This window comes from Fundulus heteroclitus, unplaced genomic scaffold (assembly GCF_011125445.2).
Source record: "Fundulus heteroclitus isolate FHET01 unplaced genomic scaffold, MU-UCD_Fhet_4.1 scaffold_90, whole genome shotgun sequence".
NCBI lineage: Eukaryota > Metazoa > Chordata > Actinopteri > Cyprinodontiformes > Fundulidae > Fundulus > Fundulus heteroclitus.
In genome coordinates, this window is record NW_023397362.1 from 511,192 (window position 1) to 538,159 (window position 26,968).

The following is a 26,968-nucleotide window of genomic DNA, read 5'->3' on the forward strand; positions in this document are numbered from 1 at the left end:
AATTTGGAATTTTATTTTGGCAAAAGAGCTGCAGCCTGCTAACATGGAAGCCAGTAAGAGAAGCGGACCAAAAATAAGCTATTGTGTTGTTCCGAAATCGGAATCATTAATAATTGTTCCTTTAAAAAAAAATTGTATGACAAAAATGTTTAAACAACACCATGGAACAGATTAACTTCACAATAATCATATTGTTTAATAACATGATGATTGTAGAATGAAAAGAAGAGGAAACTAACAATTCAACACAAAATGTTTGCAAATTACTTCATTCTACAAGCAAATCAATGCCCATCACACAGACACCATCCACAGCAGAGCTACAGACACTCTCACTCAGCCTGTCCCTACCGTAGTTGGTGCTGGGAGCTGTGTATTTGGTGCTCGACTTGCGGATGATGTTTTCATGAATCTGGTACCATTCATTCTCATTGTTACACCTGAAGGGCAAGAGAAATGCTGTCAAACCAAAGTATATAAAACCTCAAACACAAAAATCTTTGGCAGGAAAAAACAAAAATCTTAATCTTAAAATGTACAAACCCTCAACACAGTAATGCTCAGACAGAAAGGATGCTTTACAACCCATGAAATAAGCCATCAAATATATTCAGACACATGTAAATAACACAAACAGACATAATGCTGGAATAAGAAGCCCTTCAAGCTTCCTGCAGGCGATTCGTCAGAGGTTTTAGCCGACAGGTATTCCTCTGCTGTAGGCCGTAACTTCTTAGAGGTTTCTGTGTGAAATTATAGCTAATTGCATTGGGGAATTAGCTGTTGAATCATATTTCTCCTTTTCATATTAAGAGGTAAGATTGAAAGAGCAAAAAATAAAGTGAAATACTAGATAACAGAGGCAAAAATCTCAAACTAAAACGTGATTAAAGCTTATGGTGTTTTCAGCACTCTTAATCCTCCCTCCTATATGGTTTATCATCAGCCTGACCTATTCAGTGTTTGGCAATATAAGCAACTATAAAAACACTGTATTGTAAACACAAGCTCCTAATTTTTTTTTACCAGATAATCTGTAAGCACGCAGTACATTTTGCTGTAGCTGCAAACAAAAGAGCTAACCCTTATCCATATTTAACACAACCCATTAATGATGTAGTCAATTTCATCGTTTCTGCTTAACTTGTCAGAGCTTTGTGGTGGTTTATAGTGGCTATAAATGTATCCATGACCTTGTTAAAAGGGAAGTTTTTTAGGGACTGAAGTGAGGCAAATAAAAAAAATATGTCAATGGATATCTAGCACCTGATATATGACCAATTCAAATAAACAGAAGAAAATTAACATTTACTGAGGAAAGAAATGTGAAAATAAAAAAAAAGCTGCAATAACCTGGTGTGTGCACCCTTAAACGAATATTTTCTTCTTTGGTAGAAGTCCATCTTGATAACATTTGATCACACCAACTTGCCAAAGCATTCAAACTCTTTCAGATTGTGAGACATATGTTGTCCAAAGTCCTCTTCTGTTGGCCACTGATTTTCTGGGATTTATTTCACTGGCTACTGTAGAACAATACTTTCATCTTGTGAAGCCATTCTGTTGTTAATTTGAACAGATGCTTGGATTCACTGCGAGGCTAAAAATTAAATATCTGATAATTTTCAGTTTTCTAAGAGAAACCTGAAGGTTTTGGGTCAAAACTCACTGCTATTTGAAATGGTTCATAATTTCACTCATCTTAACAAAAGCCACAGTTCCAACTGGATCAAACCAACTCCAGATCATGATGCTGCCGTTTTAAATGATGCACTGTGCTGTTTTTGTCCCAAATGTTTTGAAATTGTGGCCGGGAAATTGAAGTTTGATTACATCAGACTATCACACATCATCTCTTGGCACTTTTCCATCTTACACTTTCAACAATTTTGTTATGAGGTAAATATTTAGAGATTCATATTTTTTGTGTCACTGTTGTTCAGAAGTGGGTAGAGTAACCAAAAACTGTACCCAGGCAAGAGTAGCACTACTTCAACATTTTTTTTACTCAAGTAAAAGTAGAAAATAGCCAGTTATATTGAAGAGTAAAAACATATTATGTAAGAAGGCTACTCAAGTACTGAGTCACTAGTCATAACAATTGATTATTTAAATTTACATTTTTTTTATAATTAGACACAAAAATATAAGGTTATGTGCAAATTCTGGTATTTTAAAGACAAAGATATACAAAGAATAAAATTACAAAACAACAAATTCATGCAGAAGAAACACTTTTCCAAATCAATGTTTCAACATTAAACTTGCAAGCAATACTAACAGAAGTTAATATATACTGTATGTTAGAACAGTGCAAAGTACTTCCAATGACAATATCTACTGTTTACTGTGCGTTCATTTGACCGCCAAATGGCTCATTGAGCTCAGCAGATAGAAAATAACATTAAAAACAACAACAAAGCTTGTATACAAGCAAGTAGTTTCATTTTAACATAACCTGTAGGTTTTTGTATCTGTGGTCCATTTTTGGTTAAAAGAAGCCAGTCCTTTATTCTTGAAGTTACTTGCAGCACGTAGAGTAGCCAGAAATATTACTCAAGAGTTGTGATACTTAAGTATAATATGACTCAAGTAAAAGTAGCAAGTACAGTGCAGTAAAACTACTCCTAAAAGTATATTTTGTAACTCCAGTAAATGTAGCTGAGTAAATGTAACCAGTTACTATTCACCTCTGCTGTTGTTCCACATTCCTGACTGATATCTTTGGATAGGCATTGGATCAGATAGTTTTGATCTATGTAACCTCTCTGCGAACTATGGCTTCTGCTAGGACAGCTGAAGTTTATTTTGGGATCGTCCCTGTACATTATGTTAGGTGTGTATCAGACAACACAAAATTATGAGACTGGATGAAAATGTGCTTGCAATGAAGTATTTAACTAAGGCTTTGCATGTTTATGCAGTCATGTTATTATACTTTTTTAATAAAAAACATATTGATTTGTTTTTCAGTTGAAATAAACAAGAAGTCTTGCACTAAATATGGAAAAGGTTATTTAGGAATTTAATATGATCTAATTTTTTTCATCACAATAACCTGGTTATTTGACAGATGTGTTTGCACTGTGTTCTGAATCATAATCAGAATAGTGTTGTGTTTCAGTTTGTCTCTATGTGAACTTGTTTTAATGACCAGATCTCCAACCTGCACACATTCCCTTTATAATTTGTCATCTTTGTGAGGGAAGTCACTCACGTATAGACTTTAAGAACAAAGTCTTTCTCCTCTTTGAGCTCTGAGATGATCTGCAGCACGTCACTCATGGCCAGAACAGCGCAGCCGTATGGTCTGCGGTACTGAACATGTGCCGGACCTTTCTTACTGTCATTCAGCAGCATGCGACCTGAAAAAAAAGTATAAAATCAATTAAATTTAGACAGTCTTTCACTTTTGCCAACAGCATAGAAGTAATACTGTGATAATGTATTTAAATGATTACAAATAAGAAGAACAGTCATACCTGTTCGAATAACTTGTGATACGATGTAGAGATCTCTCTTCATATCTTTGTTGCTCAGGTCCTGCAGACCAAGAGAGCAAAAAAGCAAAACAAAGCAGTTAGTACTGAGAAAACATTTTACTGATGCTGACAGATAATACCTGCCCTAATAAAGACAGAAAGTGATGCAGAAAGAGACGTTTGATGGGTCCTACTCCTTACTTTCACTATGGATGAGTACCTTGATTCAGTTCTGACAGTTTGTAGGACCATTAAAAGTGACAGATATAGAAGATGTTTTTAATAATCAGGATAGGTCTATTTGAAAAGGGTTAGACTCTCAGATTGGTTTGTACAGTAGCTCAAACAATTAAAATTACACAGTTTACTTGACATTAATTAGCAAGTAAACAGTCTATTGTATAATACATGACTAAAGATGCACCAGAAGTTAAATGGCTTTGACTATCATGTAATAGCCAGTATTAATCAGATATTTTAAAGTTAATAATATGATGTAATAAATACATCTTTCATACCTTGATTGTCTTGGATTTTGGCAGATTTGTCTCCAGGCTGATGCTACCATACATCAATAGGGGGCAATGCAACCTTACTTTTATCATGCCCTGCTAGGTTTTCAGATGTTCTCTTTGAAAAGGCAACAAAATAGGTGTTGTTTACATGTGTTTGTCCTGGTTACCGTGAACAGAGCACACAGCCGATCCACCTTCTCCGGATTCTTTGGTCCTCCGTTTTTGTTTAGTCTCACCATGAATTTCTCACTGGAAAACACAATCAAAGGTTTGAGCTTCAATGTGTCTGAGCCTCTGGTTCATCACCTGCAGGGATGTTGCTACATGTCTGATCCCAGTCCTAAAAGGAGAGCAAATCAAAGGTATGAGAGCTGAAAAGTTCATTCTGAAACCTTTTAGGAAGAGGAGTTTAATAATAATAACTTTTCACTAGATGTAAATCATATAGTATCAGTAAAATATAATCATGACAGACATTGTTGCAACTTCTCATCAGCACATCCTTCTGAACCAAACTAGATAAAGATAAAGGAGTGTAGATCAGACCCAGTTTACCACTGATATTGCTACTCAGTCTCTTCAGTGGCTGGGTTTTAACACAGATGCCTTGTCTCAGCTTGCACATTTAAAGTAAAGAAACTCTAAAGACAAAGGCACTTTAACCCAAAAAAAACAAAACAAAAAATCTGTTGTTACCATGAAATCATGGAATGAATGTGGAGTTGAATGACATTAAAATCTGTCTATGCCTAAATCCATGCCTACATTTTTATACAGTGATTAACACAGACATCCATTTCAGTATGCTAGAATGTCAGTGAAAACTGTGAGCATTTTATTAATGCAATTTCAGGGCAAAAACTATATTATATAGTTTTATTACACGCAAAGTGACATATTTCAAGTACTCCTTCTTCTTAATTTGGGTTAGTAGCTATTGAGAACCCAAAATTTATTTTCCCAGACAGTTGGAGTATTCCATCAGAACAATATAAAATTATTTTAATACAGACATGTGGGCCTTCCTAATTCCTTGTTGCATGATGAATTATTGCACTGGTGCAGCACACCGTGGATGTGGTCAGCCTATGACTCTGCTGAGGTATTAAGGAAGCATGTTGCTTTCAAAAGGAGCTTTCAACTCATCAGATTTGTTGGCTCTGGTTTCTTCCATCTTCCTCTAGGCAATAATGCTTATATTATCTATGGGGTTTGTGTTAGGAGGGTTTGCTGACTAATCAAGCCCAGTGATATCATGGTCATTAAAGCAGATATTTGTACTTTTGGGAGTGTGAGAAGTTGCAAAGACAAGCTGGGAAATTAAATCAGCAGCTCCAAAAAAGGTGTAAGCAATGGGAAGCATGAAGTGCTCAAACATTTCCTGGAAGATGCTGTGCAGACTTTGAACCTAAAACACAGTGGACCAACACCAGCAGATGAGATGGCACTCCAAACCATCACTGACTGTGGAAACCTCCTAATGGACATCAAGCAGCTTTGATTCTATGCCTCTCTCCTTTTTTTGCATCTTGATTTCCAAATCAGACACAACATGTACTTTTATCTGAAATGAGGACTGTGTGGCTCTAAAAACAGACCACTCCTTTCTCTTTGTAGTCTAAGTGATATAGTTATGATGTTTTTCTTCTGGGTTTCTGCAGTGGTTGTGTCTATGTGTGACGGCTCTTGAAGTACTGACTCTAGCTTCAGGTCACACCTTGTGACTCTTACCCAAACTTGTAAATGCTTTGATTCACAATCCTGAAGGCTGTGGTTACGTTTGTTTCTTAGGCATATATTTCTACCACACTTTTTCCCTTCACTTAACTTTCCATTAATATGTCTTCTGGACATCAGTCACGTCAGCAGTCTTCAGCATTACTGTGTAGCCTTCTGACTACTAAGAGATTGTTTAGAGGGTATAGAGTTCTCTAGCTGCTTAGGGTGTGACACCAGGGAATTTTCCAATATTTACCAATAATTATTTACAGACCACCGGCGTTACATGCTCGACCAGGAAGAGGGGTGACTTGATGCAATCAGATGGTTTATGTAGATGGAAAACGTTTTACCCAATTTGAATAATAAACTGAACTTGACTGCACTGTTTGATAACTAGGATCATATTGGAGTGTAAATAACTTAACTAAATAACACAATATAAATGGAACTGAATTAGAAATAAACTGCAGGCTTACTAAGAGATTTTGAATGTAACTACATCTATATATTTTTGCTAGAATAAACCACAGTAAAAAAGCAACATAATTCCACTGAATAAGGGTAGAAATTGCTTACTTTTGAAATTGTGTCTTTTCATTGATTGAGTCACTAACTAACATTTTGTAATTGAAAAACTTTGCTAATTGTCTCAAATATGATTAATTAATAAATGCAACTAATCACAAAATATCAAAGTGCAAAGTTTCTAAATAACTTGAATATATTTTTATAGTCATGTCTCACCTCAAATTTTTTATTATTACTTAATACAAATTGCCAAACAAATGTAACAACAGTGAAACATTTCACTTTTTATTCCAGTCTTTAAGACAGCAGGTTTCACATGACAAGAGGTCGCCTGAGGGCAGAGCAGAGGGAGCTTAAGGGGACAAGCTGAGGCATTAAGATTGATGCAGTGGAAATGTTTTTGTCATGGCTTAATAAATATTAAACAAGAACACTTTTTATGGCTTTTTGTCTGCTTGGTCATAATCCCAGTGGAAAAATAGCGAAAGGGCACAAGCTTAAGTGGGCAATGGAGCAAAGACAAATAGACGTTTTATTTGATCTCCTTCCGCTGGATCTTTTTTCTTTTGTTTCTGTGTTACATTTTCTTGAAATCTTTGGATAATATGCTAGTTACAGTGATTCACAACTTTTCATATTCATTGACCTTTTATACATTTAGACATCTTAACACCATGAACTTGGATGCGTTACATTGGGATTATATATGCTAGACCAAACACTAAGGAGTAACTAATTGTGAAGTGAAAGATAAGATAAGATAAGTGAAAGATAATTGATGCATGGTTTAAAAAAAAATCTGATTGGGGTGTGCATTTGTAAGTTGTCTCCCTGATTCAATACTTTGCAGAATCATCTTTTATTGCAATTACAGCTACAAGTCTTGGGGGATGTCTTTATTAACTTTGCACACCCAAGAGTCTGAAATTTGTGCCCTTTGGTCTTTGCAAAACAGTAACAGATGAGGTCAGACAGGAGTCTCAACGGACTATGATGTTTGCAGATGACATTGTGATCTGTGGTGAGAGCATGAAAAAGGTAGAGGAAAATTGAGGGAGATGGAGGTTTGCCCTGGAACAGAAAAGAATGAAGGTTAGTTGTAGCGAGACAGAATATGTGTTTGAATGAGAGGGACCCATGTGGAACTGTGAGGTTACAGGGAGAGGACATAAAGAAAGAGCAGGATGTTTAGTACTTAGGGTCAACAGGCTGGCGCAACAGCATATGTGAAAAAGAGGCAAAGAAACGTGTCCAAGCAGATAAAAGAGTATCAGCGAGAATGAAAGGAGAGGTGTAGAAGCCGGTGGTGAGACCAGCAATGATGCATGGTTTATAGGCAGTGGTAAAGCCAGAGAAACCAGACTGAGATGGTTTGGACATGTACAGAGGAAGGCTATGAGTATATTGGTAGAAGGATGCTGAGGCTGGAACTGCCAGGCATGAAGCCTAGAGGAAGAACAAAGACAAGATTAATGGACGGAGTGATAGAGGTGAGAGAGGAGATGAAGATTTGCTGTGAGACAAGAAGATGCAGAAGACGAGGTTACATGGAGACAGATGACTTGTTGTGGTGACCTCTGAAAAGGAAAAGCTGAAAGAACTAGAGTCTCTGAAAGTCAATTTTCAACTATTTATAGAAATTCTTAATTTTTTATGGAGATTGTGTGTGTGTGGCTTCTTTACGGTTAATTACCTTTCCTTGCAAAGTCTAAAAACATGCCTGTTAGGTTAATTGGTTACTCTGAAATTACCCTGTATTTGCATGGTTGTTTGTCCTGTGTGTGTCTGTGTTGCTCTCTGATGGAGAGGAAACCTCTCCATCAGAAAATTGTTGTTCACAAATACATTAAATCTGAGTGACATTGAGCTTCGACTTCACTATACATCTCTTCTCGCCTAATGACGGTTTGAAATAGACACCCGGCCCCCATGATCCAGCAAGGATAAGCAGGTATAGACAATGGATGAATGAAAATTATTTCTCACATTAGAAAAAAACTGTCATACTGTTCAGATACACCCATAAACTTCATTGACTTAGTGAAAAATGTAAATAAAACAGATGAATAAGAAGAATACTGAAGTCATATTAAATCCAGAGACACAATTAAATCCAACAGCCTGTAATTTAACATTTGGCAAATAGCAATAACTTTTTTGTCTTGATATATGGGTCTATGAGCTAAGGAAATAGGTCAGAAGTAAACCCAAATGCTGTCTTAGTTTGACAGAAGGCAGGTCTGTAATGAAACTGCAATCTTTATAAACAAAACCAAAAGCTCTGCATGAGCAGAGATTACTCCAACTGAGAAGTAAACAAACACAAAGCTGAAATAAATTAGAAACAAAGCTGGGCAGTCGTAGCGATCTGAGGATGAACTACTGTGCCTTGCAAAACTTTTTCACATTTGGTTAAGTTTCAACCACACACACACAAAAGCTTTTATTGGGATCTCATGTGATAGACCACAAAGTAGTGCAAAATTGGAAAGTACAATGGGAATTAGAATTTTTCTTTCTTTTTTGCAAGTAAAATGTCAAAACATTTGTCTTGAATTTGCATTCAGCCTCTAAATAAAATCCAATGCAACTAATTGCCTTCAAAAGTCATCCAGTTATCAAATAGAGTGGACCTGTGTGTTATGGTTTCAGAGGTTTGTTGGATTAGTGACTAAACAGCATCATGAAGACCAAGGAACAAAGCAGACAGAGTTAGATTTCTAAACAATATTTTAGGCTTTGAACATCTCACAGACCAATCCATTATCTGAAACTGGAAATAATTTGGCTTCACACCAAACCTATCAAGCAAGGCTGTCCAGCTAAACTGACAGGCAAGATGAGGACAACATTAATCAGAGAAACCCCCAAGAGACCCATTATAACTTAGGAGGAGCTCAAGGGACTTGCAGCTCAGATAGGGGAATTTGTTGATGGGATAACTATTAGCTGTGCAGTCCACAAAACCAGTTGTTATGAGAGAGTGGCAATAAGAAAGCCATTGTTGAAAGAAGTCACATTTGCAGTTTGCCACAAACCATGAAGTGGACAAAAAGGTGCTCTGATCATATGAGACCAAAAGGTAACAATTATGGCCTACAAGTAAAATGCAATTTAAGGTGGAAAATTAACACCGTACAGGAATTATCTCTACAGTAAAACATGGTGGTGGCGCGAATAAGCTTTGGGCTTTATGTTCTTCAACAGGGACAGGGAACTTGGTCAGAGTTTGATAGGCATTTGAAGGGAAAACAGAGGTAAAAATAGCTGACAAAAAACACATTTACTTAATACTGTCTAATTATCTAATTCTGGATATTGTTTTGCAATCGGGTTGACCTGAAATATTCGTGTTTGGATTTAAGTCAGACTAACTTTGAATTGCGAACAGCCAATGAGCATTGTGGAAAGCCCAGTAGCCTAAGTTTTTGGACTTAAATGGAAAGAAATGGACAGAATACTAATACAAATTTGATTAGACTATGAATCATTTAGCGAGTTTGTAGGCATTAGGGTAAGGTTTATAACTTAGGCAAAATGAAGTTTCACAAATTAGCAACTAATTGTTGATTCAGCAGAGGTCCAAATCACTGCTAATAGCCCAAAAAGAAAAACTGCTTATGGATTCAGGGCAATAAACATGGCAGTTAGCTTAGATATATGTCTAAGTTTTGAGCTAGTAAGGACTTCTAGCAAATGTATACATTTCACTGTACATTATCGAAGAATTTGAGTTTTGTCTGATTTGCAAAAAATAAATAGATATATAAATAAAATAAAAGCTTATTGTATTAACTTATTCAGCTCAACATCCTTAGACACACTTGTGCAATTAAACTTCACACAAAACACCCACCCAAGTTAAAATGACATCTCAACACTGAACAATTAACATTCATGTACTCTTCATTATAAACACACCATTATAAACTAGCAATTCTCAGGTTGCTGTTGCCACTGAAAGTTTCCTGCGAGCACCACGTGGACCAACAAATCCCAACGACACACGCTATGTTGCCACCTTTAAACTCAAGCAATTTATTCCAATCCCCCAGTGAGGCTGTGGCCCAAACAAATACAACAAAAGAAAATAAGTATGCTTTTTTCCATAAATCGTCGGCGAGCGGTACTGCTGTGTGTGTGTTTTGGTAGGTGGGAAATGGGGGGTGATAAGGCGTGAAGAAAGACTCAGATACAGTCAATCTTTGTTCCTGTGTTTGCGGATTTGTATTGATTCAAAAATTGACTGCGGTAAGGATGCTGCAGACAATACGTGGCCGTAATAAGCACCAGACAGGCGAGACAGTGCTAAATACACATGTAAAGTTATTTGTACCAAACACGATCTTCAACATTATTTGTACAGCAAGGCAGAACAAACTCTGTGACAGACACGCATACATAGAAAAAGAGAGATGAGTTGTTAACTGTGTACATATGTAAAACCAACACACAGTATGCACTGAGAAAGCTTTCCGCTCGACTCTAAAGCACGCGAGCACTGGATAATTCGAGCGTGAATGTACAAATACACACTCACATATACAGACAAATTGCACGGCAGAAATATGCATGGATGCACCAAATCAGATGCAAACTCACTGTGCTCGGAGAGGCACTGATAGGCAGACACATACACACAATATAAATATTGCCAGGCATCCTCTAAATACATTACATGTGCAGAGGAATCGCATGACACACAGTCCCCAGGGTGAAAGGGAAAGGTTTACCCTGTATTTATAAAGAATTTGCTTTTCCAAATGTGTATAATATTCAACTTTGGTGATATCCATTATTACCACAAATTTTAAAATCTTGCAACTAGAAAATTCAATGTATTTTTCGTCTCTCTCAGGTCTGCTCTAGGAAGAGGAAACTTTAATCATTCTGCTTTTTAAAGTAGCTCAATGTCACTCAGATTTAATGCATTTGTGAACAACAATTTTCAAGTTTTGCTAGTTTCACTGTTGAATTTAAGTCTTGATTCTGACCAGCCATTCAAACATGTGAATATAGTTTTATCTAAACTATTTCATTGTACCTCTTTCTTCTGGTTTTTGTCCTGCCCCAGTATTAAGTCCTAAAAAGCCCCAAGACATTTCTTTCCAGGACTGTCCAGTATTTAGCTGACCAGCTTTTTGGTTTTCGCTAAATAAATGCCTACCCACCCCATAAAGCTGCAAACACAATGTTTCACCGTGGGGGTGGTGCAGTGTTATCTGTATGCTGGCCAAAATGTTCAATTTTACTTTCACTTGAGTGGAACATGTTCTTCCAGATGTTTGGTGTTTCTCCTAAATTGTTTGTGGCTTACTGATTTTTTATAGCTTTCTTTTAACAATGGCTTTTTTGTTTTACCATTCTGACAAATCCTTTCACCTAAGATGTAATTCTCTGCAGCTCCTCCAAAGTTAGAATGCCCTTCTTGACATCCATGTCTTGATACATTGACAGCGGTGCCATACTCTTACTTTTTTCAGGTAATATAAAACACACTACTCTGTGCAATGACAACGATTTGGCTGCTGTTTTATATCCTACACCCGCTTTAAACTTCTCCACAATAATATCCTCAGCCCGTCTGCTGTGCTCCTTGTTTATCATGATGCTGTTTGTTTACAAATGTTCTCCAACTAAGCTTTAAGAGCTCCACAGAACTGCTGATTTTCTCCTGTGAATAAATACATATGAATGCCCACAAATGGAAAACTATGAATCATTTTCCTTCGACTTCACTATATTTACACATACATGTATTCTATACAATACTTTCTGTTGCTCTGCCACATAAAATCACAATAAAATAAAGTCACATTTTAGTTTTAATGCAATAAAATCGGAAAACAATCTGTGACATTTAGAAATTTTTGCATTTTCAATATGGCAGAGACCCATGTCAATCTGCCATTAGACTCTTTAACATAGAAAGTACTCCTGGATCAATGTGAGCTTCTGTGCTTTCTGTGTCTCTGCTCTGTCTTCTCTAACCCCCAGTGGGTCGAGGCAGATGACCGTTCACGCTGGGCCTGGTTCTGGTGGAGGTTTTCCTTCCTGTTAAAGGGGAGTTTTCCTATCCACTGTCGCTTCATGCATGCTCAGTATGAGGGATTGCTGCAAAACCATCAAAAATGCTGACGACTGTCCCTGTGGCTCTACCCTCTTTCAGGAGGAGTGAATGCTGCTTGTCAATGACTTGATGCAATCTGCTGGGTTTCCTTAGAGAGGAAACTTGTTACCAATCTGGATGATTTGATTGAATATGATTTTGTAAAGTGCCTGGAGACGACATGTGCTGTGAACTGGGGCTATATAAATACAATTGAATTTAATTTAAATAAATAAGATTTTACAATAATTTATGACATCATAATTTTTTGGCATTACATACATTTAAAGTAAAAGTAAGAAGCTTTAAAAAAAAGAAGCAAAATTTAGCCAGAGTTTGCATGTTATCATGGGAGGAACTACATGCTACGTGCCAAATAAATGCACTGACCTGAAAACCCTCTATTAAAAAAAAGACTTCTACGTACACACATAATGTACATTGCTTCAATTAGCTCTTTTTATTTCAGTCCATTGAGCCAGTTTGAGCTCATTTCAACAGTTAATGCCTGATTTCACCAAATTACAATACAGCGGGTGATCCTGTACAGCTTTATTGTGTGACTACATACATTTACAAAAATATAGGCATTTAGTGTGGCTCCGTCAGACTGTTTTCCATCATATGACGTCATAAGAGATAACAGGCATTTGCTCGTAAAATGCAATGACATGACAGCGCTCCTGATTAAAAAGTTTTAATGAAATGAGACTGACAGAAATATTTTCGCTCATCTGAATCACACTTTCTAAAGTTTTAAAAAGACAGGATTCAGAGAAAGGTCTGCTGTCAAAATGAGACAAAGTCTTTGTTAATCACAAAGGAACAAAAACCATGCTGCTGCGGAAATATGACTGACATGGAGAGGACCGTTAACACAAAAAAAACCCCGGATATTCACCATATGGTATTTTATATAGATGTTATTGGTCTAACTCTTTGTAGTTCATGATTTTATTGACGGTTTCACGAAATGCTGTTTGGAGTTTTGCCTGGACTGATTCTTTTATCTAATTTTTTACCTTTAACACAAAGACGGAAGAACTAGAATTACTTATGCTGTCATGCAAAAAGTTTTTATACCCTTTGAAATGTGTCACATTTTGTTTATTTTTACAACCATAAACCTTACTGTGTTTTATTAGTTTATGTGATAGACCAATATAAAGTAGCAGAAAACTGTAATAGAAACTAACTATTTTCCTTTCAGAGCTCACTTTATGAATAAATAATGTCCACTTGTGTGCACTTTAATCACAGTATGACTCCAGCTATTCTAGGAAGGTTCAGAGTTTTGTTACAGAACATCAGGAAGAAAAAAAGGCCAAGGGAAACAGCAGGGTAGGTATAACGTTGTGTAAAAGTTGTGCAAAAGTTCAGATCAGGGTCAGGTTGTAAACAATAAACTCAATGTTTTGACATCTCACAGAGCATCATTCAACCCATGTAGAACTATGCCTCCTTCTAACTTACAATTATGTGTTAACTGTGTTGGTCTAACACATAAAATGTAGTATTTTTATTTATTTTTTTCTGTCTCTCTTCTAAAAAAAGTTTTTTTTAATTTTTTTATGCTTTTTTTCTTTTTTACATGTAGCACTTAGAGATCTTTTGATGGAAAGTGCAGTATAAATTAAATGTATTATTATTATTATTAATATTATTATTATTAACATCACAGTGAAATGCACCAAATCATGCTCATTACACATAAAAAAGAATGTGAAAATAAAAAGCCATTACAAGGAACATGGAAAATGTTTAGATGACGTGAGTAAAAAGTTGCTAAATTACAAAGTTACCATACATTACTCTCCAAAGTCTCCTAAATCTTAGAAAAAGAAACAGATATAAATATTCTAACAGTGGATTTTCATAAAAAACATTATTTATCCTTCATAATTAAAAGACAAGCAGCATAATTATTACCTAAATCTTTATGTAACTCTCCTAAAATATGAAACAACTGTTTTGAGGAAAGAGACAAATGAAAGAAGAAAATAATCTATATGACAAAACTTAACATGGGCTTAATTTATAATGATATAGAGAAGGCAATCAGAGACAGAAACAAATCTTCACTCAGATCTTTAACAAGTCTCTGGAGCTGCATGATGCTTCAAGCATTCCACCATCATGCAGGTCTCCAAGAAACACACCATTGTGAAGGTTAAATGGGTTTACAAGTCTGTCACCCTGATGTCTGTGGTCAGGAAGTCATTTGACCAACTGGTGACCAATCCGCTACCAGCGTCACCAACAAGGCCAAGAGCCGCCCGTGACACTTGACACTGCCTCTCTCCCCCGTTCAGGACCTACAAGATACACCGACGTAGCATCTCCAGACCTTCTGTGTTACATTAACGCACAGTCTACTGTGTATATATCTCTAGATTCTGTATTTATATCTATTTTGTCTGCACCATCAACACCAAGTCAAATTCCTTGTAAGTGCAAACCTACTTGGCAATAAACTTGATTCTGATTCTGGTGCTGAAGCACCTGAAGGACATCACCGGCCCCTTGCTGGACACCTTGAAGCTTGCTTATGAGGCAAAAAGGTTGCCATTTCATGCAGTTATCCTAGGACTACATTTTATCTGCACCACCTCAATCACTTATGGATGAACACAGAGATCCGTTTTTGGACATCAGCTCAGCCTCTATCATCATCGTGACTTTATTGAAGATAGAAATGGGTCCAAATTAACATTCAACACCAACAACCCCTCCAACAGAAGCCCACCCATCTCAAAGTGCTGGCCCCAAATTGTCAATGGATCAGTGGCTACCTGACTGACTGACTGACAGGAGCAGGTGAGGCTGGGGAGCATCTTCTCTCATACGAGAACTATCAGCACCGGCACACCTCAGGGGTATGTACTCTCCCCATTACTCCATCACAGTGTGGTTTGTCTCATCCACCAAACAATTCAGGTCCAAACTGCAACAAACAATTGGGTCTGGAGAGAGGAAAACTTTTTATGCTTTTACTTTCATTTTGGGGCTACAGAGCTTCAAAAAAACCAAAAAACAAAAACAGCTGCTGCAGAGACAGGTCTATTCTCCAGGCTGTCTCTCTGACAAACATTTAACAGAGGGCCCAGATTGATAACATGTATATTTACACTGATTCAACCAAGTCTTTCTCTTTTGTAAACAAAAAAAAACTGTGTATGCAAATATAGAAATATATTTTTTAACATATATAAAACGGCATACACAAATAACAATATCTACATAGATATTATATGTTCATATTTAAAATGCCTTTATTGAGAGCAAAATTTAACTACAGTCAAATGTCTTGTTTGATTGGACAAACTTGGCGAATAAAATCCATTCTGAGACTGGAGTTCTAGTTGCACAAATCCCTTCGTAGGCACAACTGCTATGAAAGGGAAACGATCTCGTGGGATGAGTTGAGTTTATTATCCTTAGGCAGGTTTGGAGAGAGAGGGAGCCATGACCTTTCATCTCTTTTAACATCTCTCTCATCCGAGCACCTCAGAGGAGCAGGTCCTGCCATTTGTCTCTGATGCTGAGTCAGGACAGACGCTGAAATTAGGCTCTCAAGGTCAAAAATATTTGTGGACTCAGCTGTGTGTTCATTATAAGAGGGCAGGACCTTTCAGCAGGTTTGCAATGAGAAGTGAAATCAAATGAGCAAAATAAACATAAGATGAGTCTCTATCTCATTAATGGACTGATGCCCTCCTCTCCGCAGCGACACAGACACTTATCACATTCCAACAGCCGTGTCATTACAGTTGGCCCACATCCGCCTCTTTGTCACGTTAACTATTATTCATCTGTTAGCATTGTGTTCTCTTTCAGAATGTATAATTGATGGGCGTTCATTAGAAAGGGAGAGGAGAGGTGGGGGATCATGTATTATTAATAAGTTGCCCTGTGTGGCCAGTTGCTATTATTTATTCTATTTTATTAAGGAGATATGAAAGAGGAAGGGGTGCATGATGGGAAAGAGCCCAATAGTGTAGGGCAGAAGAAAAATAGGCGTGTGAACAGAGACAACAATGGCATTCTTACACTGAAAATGGGAATGCTTTGGGATTTTATTTCTTCTCCCAATACTAACTGAGCATGCCCAATGTTTGTAATCTCCAAGAGGGAGAATACTTTCCTAATTGGTCCCACTAACCACAACCTCAAAAAATAATATTTTGTCGATTTTCTTTTTTGTTTTTTTCTGATTTGGCAACCTGGGAATTACTGACTGTCCTGTCTTTGTGAAACTCGCCTTTTTCTTCTCCATCTTATGCATATTTTGCTTGGGTATACTAGCTTTCCTGCTTTAGCTTTGTACGTTTTATGTTTATCCAGTTTTCTTTAAATCATTGTGACTGTGGGGTCTTTACATGTTCTATGACCAATAAGTAATCTTTTTAAGGGATTCAAAGGCAGCAGCAATATACTATTTTTTCATGTCGAAATGAAATATTATTGGGAACATCTTGACACTTTATAAACCAAAACCGCGCTGTCACTTCATTCTTTGACTGTAGTAACTGTTAACCTGATTTTCTAATTATCTGACTTGGATGGAAACAATAACTTTAAACTGTGCTGAAAAGTTTGCAATATCAGTATAGATGTTACAACTTTTGGAGAAATTTGCATAATCTTCTCATCACTGAGCCGAATAATTGTATCTAAGTTTTCCACAAATCACTTTATGCATACAATAACGGCAATATTTCTGTAAAGGAAATGAGGCTTGGTTAAAGTTAAATCAGTGAAACAATCTCATGCATGAACAACCTTCTAGATCTTCACACAGAAGAGCGATGGATATCGCTCCCAAAGTTAAACTCACCTGATTTAAAACTGTATTAAAGGAATGAGAGATTTTTTTCTGCAGTCAGCTGCCATTCTGGTATCAAATCCATCTAATCCATTCCAATCTAAGAGCAACTTTACGAAACTGATAAATGCCTCACTGTATTATAACAATACCATATGTGCAGTTTATATTTAGCTCATCAATTATTTGAACAGGATGTACAATCCCTGTTTATTTAAACACACACACAGGATCATTTTGACTGATCTCTTCTTTCACTAATCAATCTTAAGGCCATTTCAACGTAAACCACATGTAGTTTTGGAGCAAATTATATCACTAAAGTGACAAAAGAGAGAGACTTCTACTGAGCAGAAATCTATAGAAGTTATGATGCCTCACATCCAGGCCACTGATTTAATGTAGTGCTTACAGGCCTCACCAGCCAAGTCAATAAACCAATAAAAAAGAAACATACAAACACAACAACTGCAGAAATCCTACAAACAAAAAGCGGAACCATTCAGCATTTATTCATTGTGTGCATTTACCTGATGGTCTTTCCCTCCCTCAGATCAAACAGAGAGAAAAATATGTCCGTGTCCTCGCCTATGCTGTTGTAGGTGAAGCTCTTCAGGTTGACCAGTAGGTGGTGGGGTACAGGAACCCTGCAAGGTTCTCCATGTCTCTGCCGACTATTCTCACCCTGAAAAACAAAGAACAAAAAACACAAAATAAATTTACATCAAGTACTTCTTGAATCATTTCAGGATAATTTAGTGCCTCAATCGGGTGCATATCTGTGTAGTTTAAACTGCTATTTCTGATTCTGATTGGTTACTAATAACTGATTTAGATGATGGCAGGCAAATCTGACCATCTCACAGATAACCAAAGGTATAGGAAGATTTGGGATATCATCCTAATACTTAACAATGGGCAGTCCAAGACTTGGTAATGGAAACAGTACCTGTGTGCTGCTCTGCTGGACGCTGTGTCTGCTGGACAAATGCTGCAAAAAAGACAAAAAACATTTCTTATTTTTCCCCTTGTATAGCTTAATCTTCTGCTGTCCTTTTTTCATAGGAAGCCCCCTTCTCCATACCCCACAAACAACTTCTTGTCTTTTTCAATTTCTGGTTCCGCTTGATTCAACTTCTTCTGAATCCATCCTCTCACTTCCTTCCCCTCACATTTTTCCTCTCTCCTCATTTTCTTCTCATCTCTTTCAGAATTTCCTCCTTTTTTATCTGCTATTTTCTAGCCTTGGTTTTCTTCTTTTATTCTCCTTTGCATGTGCACCCTCAGATGATGAAAATATTTTAATACCCCTGAGGCTCATTACTCCAACTTGTCTCCTTAATTTGTCAAGTGGTTCTTTGAGTAGAGAGGAAGCAATAAGTCAAACTCCGTTTGATGAATGGGAGTAAGGACCGTCAGTGACAAGACAGCTCCAATTATTCTGATCTGAGAGAAACCAGCACCAGTCTGCAAACACTTCCTCTTGTTTTATCTCAAAGCTACGTTTCTAATGAAACAGAATTGATTATTTACTAAAGAATTACACTTAAAACAAAAAGAGAACATTTTATTGGTGATCATTGCACCACTGGACCACAAAAACCCACCCTTTGACTAACAGGGATCTTCTTTTTAAGGAGTGCCAGTTACTTCTTTAATCATTTGGACACATGTGATTTGAGAAATCAAGGAAAAGTATTAAAGAATTGAGACGTATTATTCAGATGTGTCCTTTTTATATTTTAATTTATTAAAAAATGCTAAAATACTCAAGAAAAACATTTAACAAAAAGGGGTAAAGTTGTCTGAAATAAAGTCATTTCTCATTCTGTAACATTTAATCTCTAAATGTTTAGTCCTCCCCAGCCTTCTTTCAGTCTGTACACCTTTCTACTTTCTATCCTTTTCTCTTATTTTCAGATCAGTCTCTAAGCAACAGAAAAAAAGAGAATTACAGCAACATCAGTGATTGACTGGGCCAGCTGAGCTATTTTTAAGCAAGAAAACCTTGTGGTTTCTCCAAAGGACCAAGAATCTTCAAGGATGTGTCTAATGCTGCAGCCACACCAACATTAATTAGCTTTGGCTCTCCTGGAATAGACCATTTATTATACGATGACACTGCTTTAGACAATCCAACCATACTTTTACACACATTTCAAATCACATGAACATTGGGTGATTTTCTTTTAATATTCATTAACCTATATTTTATTCATTTAACATTTAATCTAAGAAACTGCTAAAGACTCCTCAACCTATTTTGAAAACTGATCAGGTGTAATGTTTACCCCATGAGAAATATGAATAGGCATTAAGAACAATATTAGAAAGAAGATTAAAAGCTGTTAATGTCAAATTCTAAGTAATTGATTTTGGTCCAGTTAATGCTTGTTTATCATCTGGATGTTGTACACTCCTTGCATAAAGCATGGTTTGGAGGGTTATTAATATTTGGAAACAATGTCCTAAAACCAAATCAAAACTTGTGCTCAAATATAAATAATAAATATATTTAAATTTAAAAGTAAACATTTTAACCTAATGTACAAGGCAAAGTGAAGTAAATGGATGAATTGGCATTAAACTACTGGATGATCGGAACAGAAAGTGCTTTTATTTTCAGATGAATGTGTGCTTGTAATGCCACAGCTCGTTTACCAGTGATAATTAAAAGTTTATTTTGTTTCATACATTTTTCAAAATAATTTATCACAGTATTCATTTGGAGAGAGATTCATGTTGTCACTGTTATGAAGCTAAAGCTAACATGAACAGACTGATATTAGCCATGCAGCTGACGAAGCAATGAGAGCTTATTATGTTTTCATGATGTAAAGCATTTTGAATCGCTTTGCTGCTGAAATGTGCTATACAAATAAACTTGACTTGAAACAAGCTGCTCACAGCGTTGCAGCTTAACAGTTCAATTGAGGTTTAGTCTAAAAGATTTGTGAATGGAAAAAAAATGCCTTAACTACAAACTAACATTTGTTCATATAGCATGGAAATGACAAAATACAACTCATAAATGTCTGAAATATGACAATTTCATTACTCTTCTGATTTTCTTTGTTTTCTTCATTAAAGCTTTTGATTAAAGGGTTATGTAAACTTATACTATGTACTAAATATGCAACAAAAGAAACGTTTTCTGTTTCTATTTCAATTATTGTTACGAGGTACATCAAACACAGGGACATTATTTTAAATATAAGCTATGTACTTCTGAACAGAAACAAGTAGAATGAGTTGGTGATTAAGTTTGCTTTGCCCCTAACGATTTACAGTTTAGCTTGTTAGAAAATGTATATGATGCGTTACTAACTTTAACATAATGCCAGGATGCAACAAACTCTAGAATAAAAACACGATTTTAAAAGATTCTTAAATTGTTTAGCAACTGTTGGGACTTTTGCGGATCAGAAATAACTGGCAATGCTTCATAATAACAACCTTGTTTATCAACAGTTCCCCTGGATAACAGCTGAACAAGTTCAGATTGGTGCTTTTGTGAACCGAACCATGAAGAGTCCACAGAACTACGATACAGGAGAGTAATTTTACAGTCATTAGTTCAGATCATCGGATCAAAGGTTCTGAAGTGACCTGGAGGATTGTGCTGAAGCCAACGATACACGGCTGAACTGTGCACACCAACAAATTTCTCTTCATTTTAGGCCAATTTATGTGATGGGTGTGGTAAAAATTTAAGCACCAAATTAACTGAAACAAAGATAAAAGTACAAATAAAAAACACTGGCTGGCTTTGGTTCAGTGTATTTGGTTTAATGTATGTTTCCATGAAAATGCTTTACTTGATGTTCGGATTATTAAATGTGGCTTTGATTTTGTTTCCAAAGAAACAATGAAAAATAAATATTGAGAGTGGGGGGTTGTTGAACAGCAGACATAATCAAATCACATCCAAACATTTGAACAGGTTTCACAGCCAGGGCACCAAAAACATACATTTGCATTTTATAGCAGATAATGTTTTCACCTGCATCTTCAGGCAGCACAGAGGAGTGTATCACAGCTAGCCGCTCATTTGCACTTAAACACATCTTCATATTATTTGTTTAACTAAATGCTAATGGTGCAGACAGATGCTGCAAATCAACAACCGATTTAAATTCTGACTAAATGATGTGACAGAATTTCAGCAAACGTGTTGCTGCTTCTAAGTGGTGAGAGACACATCAGTTATTTATGTACGACCTCAGCAGCAGCAGCCAGGGTATGTACGCATGGCTATTAAGTAATGTTGCCATCTGTGGCCCACTTCTGCTCTCAATGTAAATTATGTGTTCTCTCAAACTACTTGGGATGCATTCACGCCTCGTCTAATGATCAGACCAAAAAAAGATGTTGGTTAATATTTAAGGGGAACAGTGTCTGAGTTACACGTTTTATCATTCTTTATAGACACATTCTCCGCACTTCAGCTCTGTTTGCCTTCTTTTAAATAACAGGTTCTGATGTCTTGGCAAATAGGAAAGACTTTGCTGTTTTTTTATCAAATAACCTCACCTTTGCTAGGGTATTCTCTCTGCTAGGGTTGCAAGGCAACAACTTTAACAGTACAATTTATTTACCTGAACAACTGTCTTACCATTTTATACAAGTCTGACACACTTATCTGGTCTTCATCAACCATCTCAAACTCCTTTCTTGGCACCAAGTCCAGACCCAGGTGTCTGAAACAAAGAGGAAATAAGGGATTAAAGATTAAGATTAAACTAAAATTTGTAGGAGATAATTCAGGTATAAACAGAACTTCACATATCACCAAACTCACCCAATGCATGCACACATGAACATTTAGTTGTTTTATTTGTCTTTTTGTTGCCCAGAAGATGCTGTTCTATACGTTTCATATCTCTTGACTGAGCCATCGTTACTAGCAAATCAAAGACCTTGATCTCAAAGACATGGTGCATAAATGTCTTAGTCGTTAGTGAAATGGTTTATACGACTGGGAATAAGGCGACTGTAGATTCCCAAAGAGGAAGAACTGTATTTCCCACCTAAAACGTTTCAGGACATCAGGATATCATCAGTTAAGAGTTATGCTTTATCAAAAACAAAATAAACATATACATCTTTGTATTTTAGTTTGAACAATGAAATGTTTCATATCTAAATAGTTTATAACTGTATTAACAATTTTATAGAGTAATGACATTTATCATAAATACTTTCTTTAAAATGTAACCAAACTAAAGCCACAGTGACAGCTTTATTGTGAGATAAAAGCTACAAAACTATATTAATCATAATCTGAATGTGTTATACCTGTGTATGATGATAGCGCTCCCTGACCTCACAATAAGAGTTTCAAAGTGTTCCCATTTTCATCTACTCGATGTGAATTAACTTTCAGCCTCAGGATCACAGCGGCTGCTCCTCTTCTTTCTGATCTCTCACCAGCTGTAAACTGCATTAGCATTGATCCACCCAACAAGATAAGCAGCCCCTCATTAGGATGTTTGTGAGCAACTGTGGTCGAAAAATGATCGGGCTTGTTCGGGGAGCCCCGTTTGCATTGATGTGTGAATATTACTGTCAATAAGTAGCCTCAGCTTGTGTACAGAAAATTACAGCTGCAAAACAGAAGTGATGTAAATACATTTTCTCTCTGAATTGTAGTTCCTTGGTCCAATAATTCATTGATAAGCCCTCTGTGTTCTTTCTTCCAATAGTAGCAACCAGGAGCTTCAGGTTAAAACTTTTTAAAGTATGACGATCGATATATATATATATATATATATATATATATATATATATATATATATATATATATATATATATATATATATATATATACTTACATAGATAGATAGATAGATAGATAGATAGATAGATAGATAGAGAGAGAGAGAGAGACACAGAGAGAGAGAGAGAGAGAGAGAGAGAGAGATTGAGATAGATATAGAGATATAGAGAGATAGATAGACAGAAAGACAGACAGACAGACAGATAGATACCGAGGCATAGCTCATGTTTTTGAGATAAAGCCAGAGAGGTGGTCCTGACATGCAGAGCAGGGATAGTGAGTACATCGGTGTAAGAACGTTGAGGAACAAACTAGGAGCCAGGAGACCCAGAGGAAGATAAGAGTTATGGGTGGAATGAAAGAAGACATGGAGGTAGTTGGTGAGAGAGAATAGGATGCAGAAGACATGGAGACAAATGACTCGCTGTAGCAATGTGTGGTGTGTGTGTGTGTGTGTGTGTGTGTGTGTGTGTGCGTGCGTGTGTGTGGTCTCAGGTCACCCATTTCCTAATGCTTTCCCAATAACCAGTCGATTTGAAGGCATATAGTATTTTTACTTCGTCCCATCTATTTTCCATCAGCCTTTTAACTGAGCTGATTAATCTTTTCTATGCTGGTTATGGCCTTCATTCACCTGATCCTGAAAATCACTTTTATTGTCCAATACTGCCATCAGGGGACATACTCATCTGTTCACTTTAAGTGCTGAGAAAGTTCACCAGTTTAAATCATAACTTCTGGAAGAACTGACTGCTTGTTTTTTTTTTTTTTTATGGTTTTGAAAGTCTGTAGGATCCTAAAACTGACTTTGCAGTCAGAAGGAGTTTAATCATCTATGATGTGCAGGGTGGAGATTTTAAATCTAACATGACTTTTACATGCATCAGTGTGAATAAGAGACAGTTTTTATTTTATAAGCAAAGGATTTCTCACTCGTTGCCCCAGTCGAGTCTGACAGTGATGTGTCTCTTGACGTCTCTGCTCTGGTCCTGGGTGAGGTGACCAGACAGCAGCTGCCTCCTCAGGTCGATCAGCTCCATCATAACGTGGCGGACCTTGTAGAACAGATCCACCTTGTGTTTCTGATGGACATAAAAAAAGAAAAAAAAAAGGGGATTGGGTGATTTGACAGCCTAACATTCATGTAGCCTACAGTTTCTAAAACGACTCACAAATAAAAGCCTTTAAGAAGAATCATAGAAAATAACTGTGTTTAGCTTTAAGTTGCTTCATAGTTACCTTTCAATAGGAGAACAGAAATAAGTTCAAACTAAAAAAAGTTAAAAATGTAGAAGATTTTCCTGTTGACAGTCGCTTCTGTGAGCTGATGTTATTTATTTTTTGCTTTTGGAGTACAATACTCCCTTACCTCTTGGAACATCTGGATCTAAGCGTTTGTCAATAGTATAGTCACATAGATTTGTTCTACAGTTGCACATGCAGAACAAAGATCTGACAATATTTTACTAATTATTAATTAAACATTATGGTACTCAAGAACACATACATATACACAAGGCATCGCAAATATAAATTTTTAGCAAAAATGTATATACACTGCAAAAAAGGAACTAAAAGTAAGCAATTTATTTCTTGAAATTAATATATTTTTCCTAGCTAAATAGGACTATTTGCCAATGGAATGAGTATTTTTACCCCTAAAATAAAGATAATTAGATATTCTGTACTTGAAATAAGATGATGGAGATGAACGTTTCTTATTTTAAGTGCAAACATCTTATTCCATTGGCAAATAATATTATTTGCCTTTTCAAATAAAAATACACTAATTTTAAGAAAATTTTACATACATTTAGTTCACTTTTTGCATTGTAAAAATATGCCATTCCTGCAAAGGGATACATTTTTGACAGCCCCTCACATTTAAAATTACACATAGGCATATCACTTCAGATACACATGATAAAAATATACGCAGTTAAAAATACATTTGGTTTGTTAGAATCTCAGGTGTGTAGTCTGATGTTCACCTGACAGTTGACATGAGAGTAAAGACCAATATAAGATCACAACCATGTCTGAGGACTTCAGCAACAAGACTCTACCAGCTTAGGAGCCTGGTAAAGGATTTAAAGAGGTCTCAAAAGATTTTTAAATCAGCCATTCCACTGCATTGAAAATAGTCTACAAGTAGAGGACATTAAAAACATCCAGTATATACCCAGGTCTAGAAATTCAAGTAAGCTCTGCCTTAAAGCAGCGTGACTAGTGCTAAAAGAAGTCTCCAAAAACAATGAAATGTCACCAGAGGACCTACAGCAGGTTATTGCTACTGTTGGTGTGAAAGTGCATGCTTGTACAATTACAAACAGACAGCAAAGTTTAACATTTGTGGAAAATGTGCATGTTTTTTTATGGTATTTAGATAATTTACTTTTGGTGATGAGTTTCGATTCTTCAAGGTAGGAAGGCCTCCTGTCCATCCCCCTAATCGTTAACTCCACAGAGTCAATATCAGATTCAAGCTGTGACTCTGGCTGGGCCATTCTTTACAGTCAGAAGGGACCTGATCTCATGCTCTTCACTTAGATTCACAAAAACAGTATAAACATTCTGGGCTGAGCAATTTGGCATGGCTTCTCTCAGTCTTTCCTAGACCCAAATGGTTTTGGTTCCACTCAGGTGTTATTAAGAACCACTTACAGCAGATAGGCTTGTTAAACTACTCGGTTATGGAGTCAATTTGTTGCTGAATGTAGCAACTTTTTATACCATTTTACACCCCACTAAACCTGAAGAGTTGAGAGCTGAAGCTCTATTAAGCTACTATTATCTTCTGATCACTAGTTTCCCCCACAGCCCTTCCTGTGCTATTAGCTATCGCAATTCAGCTGCTGACAAGGATGTGAATATTTACTCGCATGCCTATGGGCATGAAAGGATCATTCTGAGGCTTATTATGTAATTATTGATCATGTAAAAATGAATACAACTAAAGACATGTACACAAAATGTAGCAGTGCACAGGATTGAAAAGAAAAACTAATAATATCAACAAGTGTTTAAATTCAGACATCAGGATCAGATCCAAGCCTCAGATTTCAGGATTGGGGCTTTGCTGGTAAATTTAGTCAATGTTTATTCTTTATTGTTACTTAAATTTGTGTATCAAAATCAAAATACCTGCAATGATTCAGTGACTCTAAAAGCTCTCATTGTCGCTCATGTTATGTGTGGTTGGAGCAAGTCAGCTTGCCTCTGCCTGGGCTCTGCTAATATAATAAAAAATATGTAAATAAAACTGAATTGAATGTGAAATTACTGTATTACCATTGTTTACTAAAGGGGTATTACCATTATAATCACATACAGGCCCAACGCCTATACAGAAGTAAATGAATGCTTTGTAATGAACCAAATCTGTTCAGCACATTTGAGCAATGGAAATTTAAGTCAATTGCTTCAAGGTCTCACAAGCAAAGATTCGACTCTCACTGTCAGTGGTTTTGACCGCTGAATTCACACTCACTCCCAGATAATTAACACACACAAGCTGGAACATAGCTCCCCTACCTCTGCCCTGAAGCTTCTTCTATTATTAGTGCTCTAATTTATCCTATAGGCCTTGAACAGAAGGCTGTAGGGTTAAAAGCTCATTCTGGTCTTGGCAGACAACTGCATAGACAGGAGAGAGCCAGGTGCATCGGCCACACATACACACACCTGTACTGTACATACACGTCTTCATTGTCATTGACAGTGAAGGAGAAGAAGATTTATAAAGCAAACAGCCTGCAGTACACGTCATCATTAAGTAAATTAAATTAAGTTGAGCTATACTTACCAGGACTACACTATATGTGCAAATATCAACTATACATATATGGTCTCATGCATGATGCCTCCTTGCACATGCTCGTAGCTGGATATTAAAATATTCATGAGTACTTTCCATGATGTAAATAGCACATGCAGAGGTCAGGAAGTAAACCCAGCAGGGGAAAAGAGAAAAGCAGTGGAGCAGAAGTTTATTATGTTACCAAGCAT

General features: G+C 36.5%; 1 protein-coding gene across 1 annotated transcript in view; it reads right to left on the minus strand.

Annotated features, from left to right (window-relative positions):
* Positions 1-268: 268 nt before the first annotated feature.
* LOC118562380 (dedicator of cytokinesis protein 3-like) overlaps positions 269-26,968 on the minus strand; it is a 79,956-nt gene continuing 53,256 nt past the window's right edge. The window contains exons 3-10 of the mRNA XM_036134739.1: positions 23,894-24,042; positions 21,797-21,881; positions 18,131-18,172; positions 17,712-17,866; positions 4,165-4,246; positions 3,483-3,543; positions 3,218-3,365; positions 269-440 (exon numbers count right to left, since the gene is read on the minus strand). Of these exons, the coding sequence (XP_035990632.1) occupies positions 269-440; positions 3,218-3,365; positions 3,483-3,543; positions 4,165-4,246; positions 17,712-17,866; positions 18,131-18,172; positions 21,797-21,881; positions 23,894-24,003 (855 nt within the window). The 5' untranslated portion in view covers positions 24,004-24,042. The remainder of the gene's footprint in view (positions 441-3,217; positions 3,366-3,482; positions 3,544-4,164; positions 4,247-17,711; positions 17,867-18,130; positions 18,173-21,796; positions 21,882-23,893; positions 24,043-26,968) is intronic.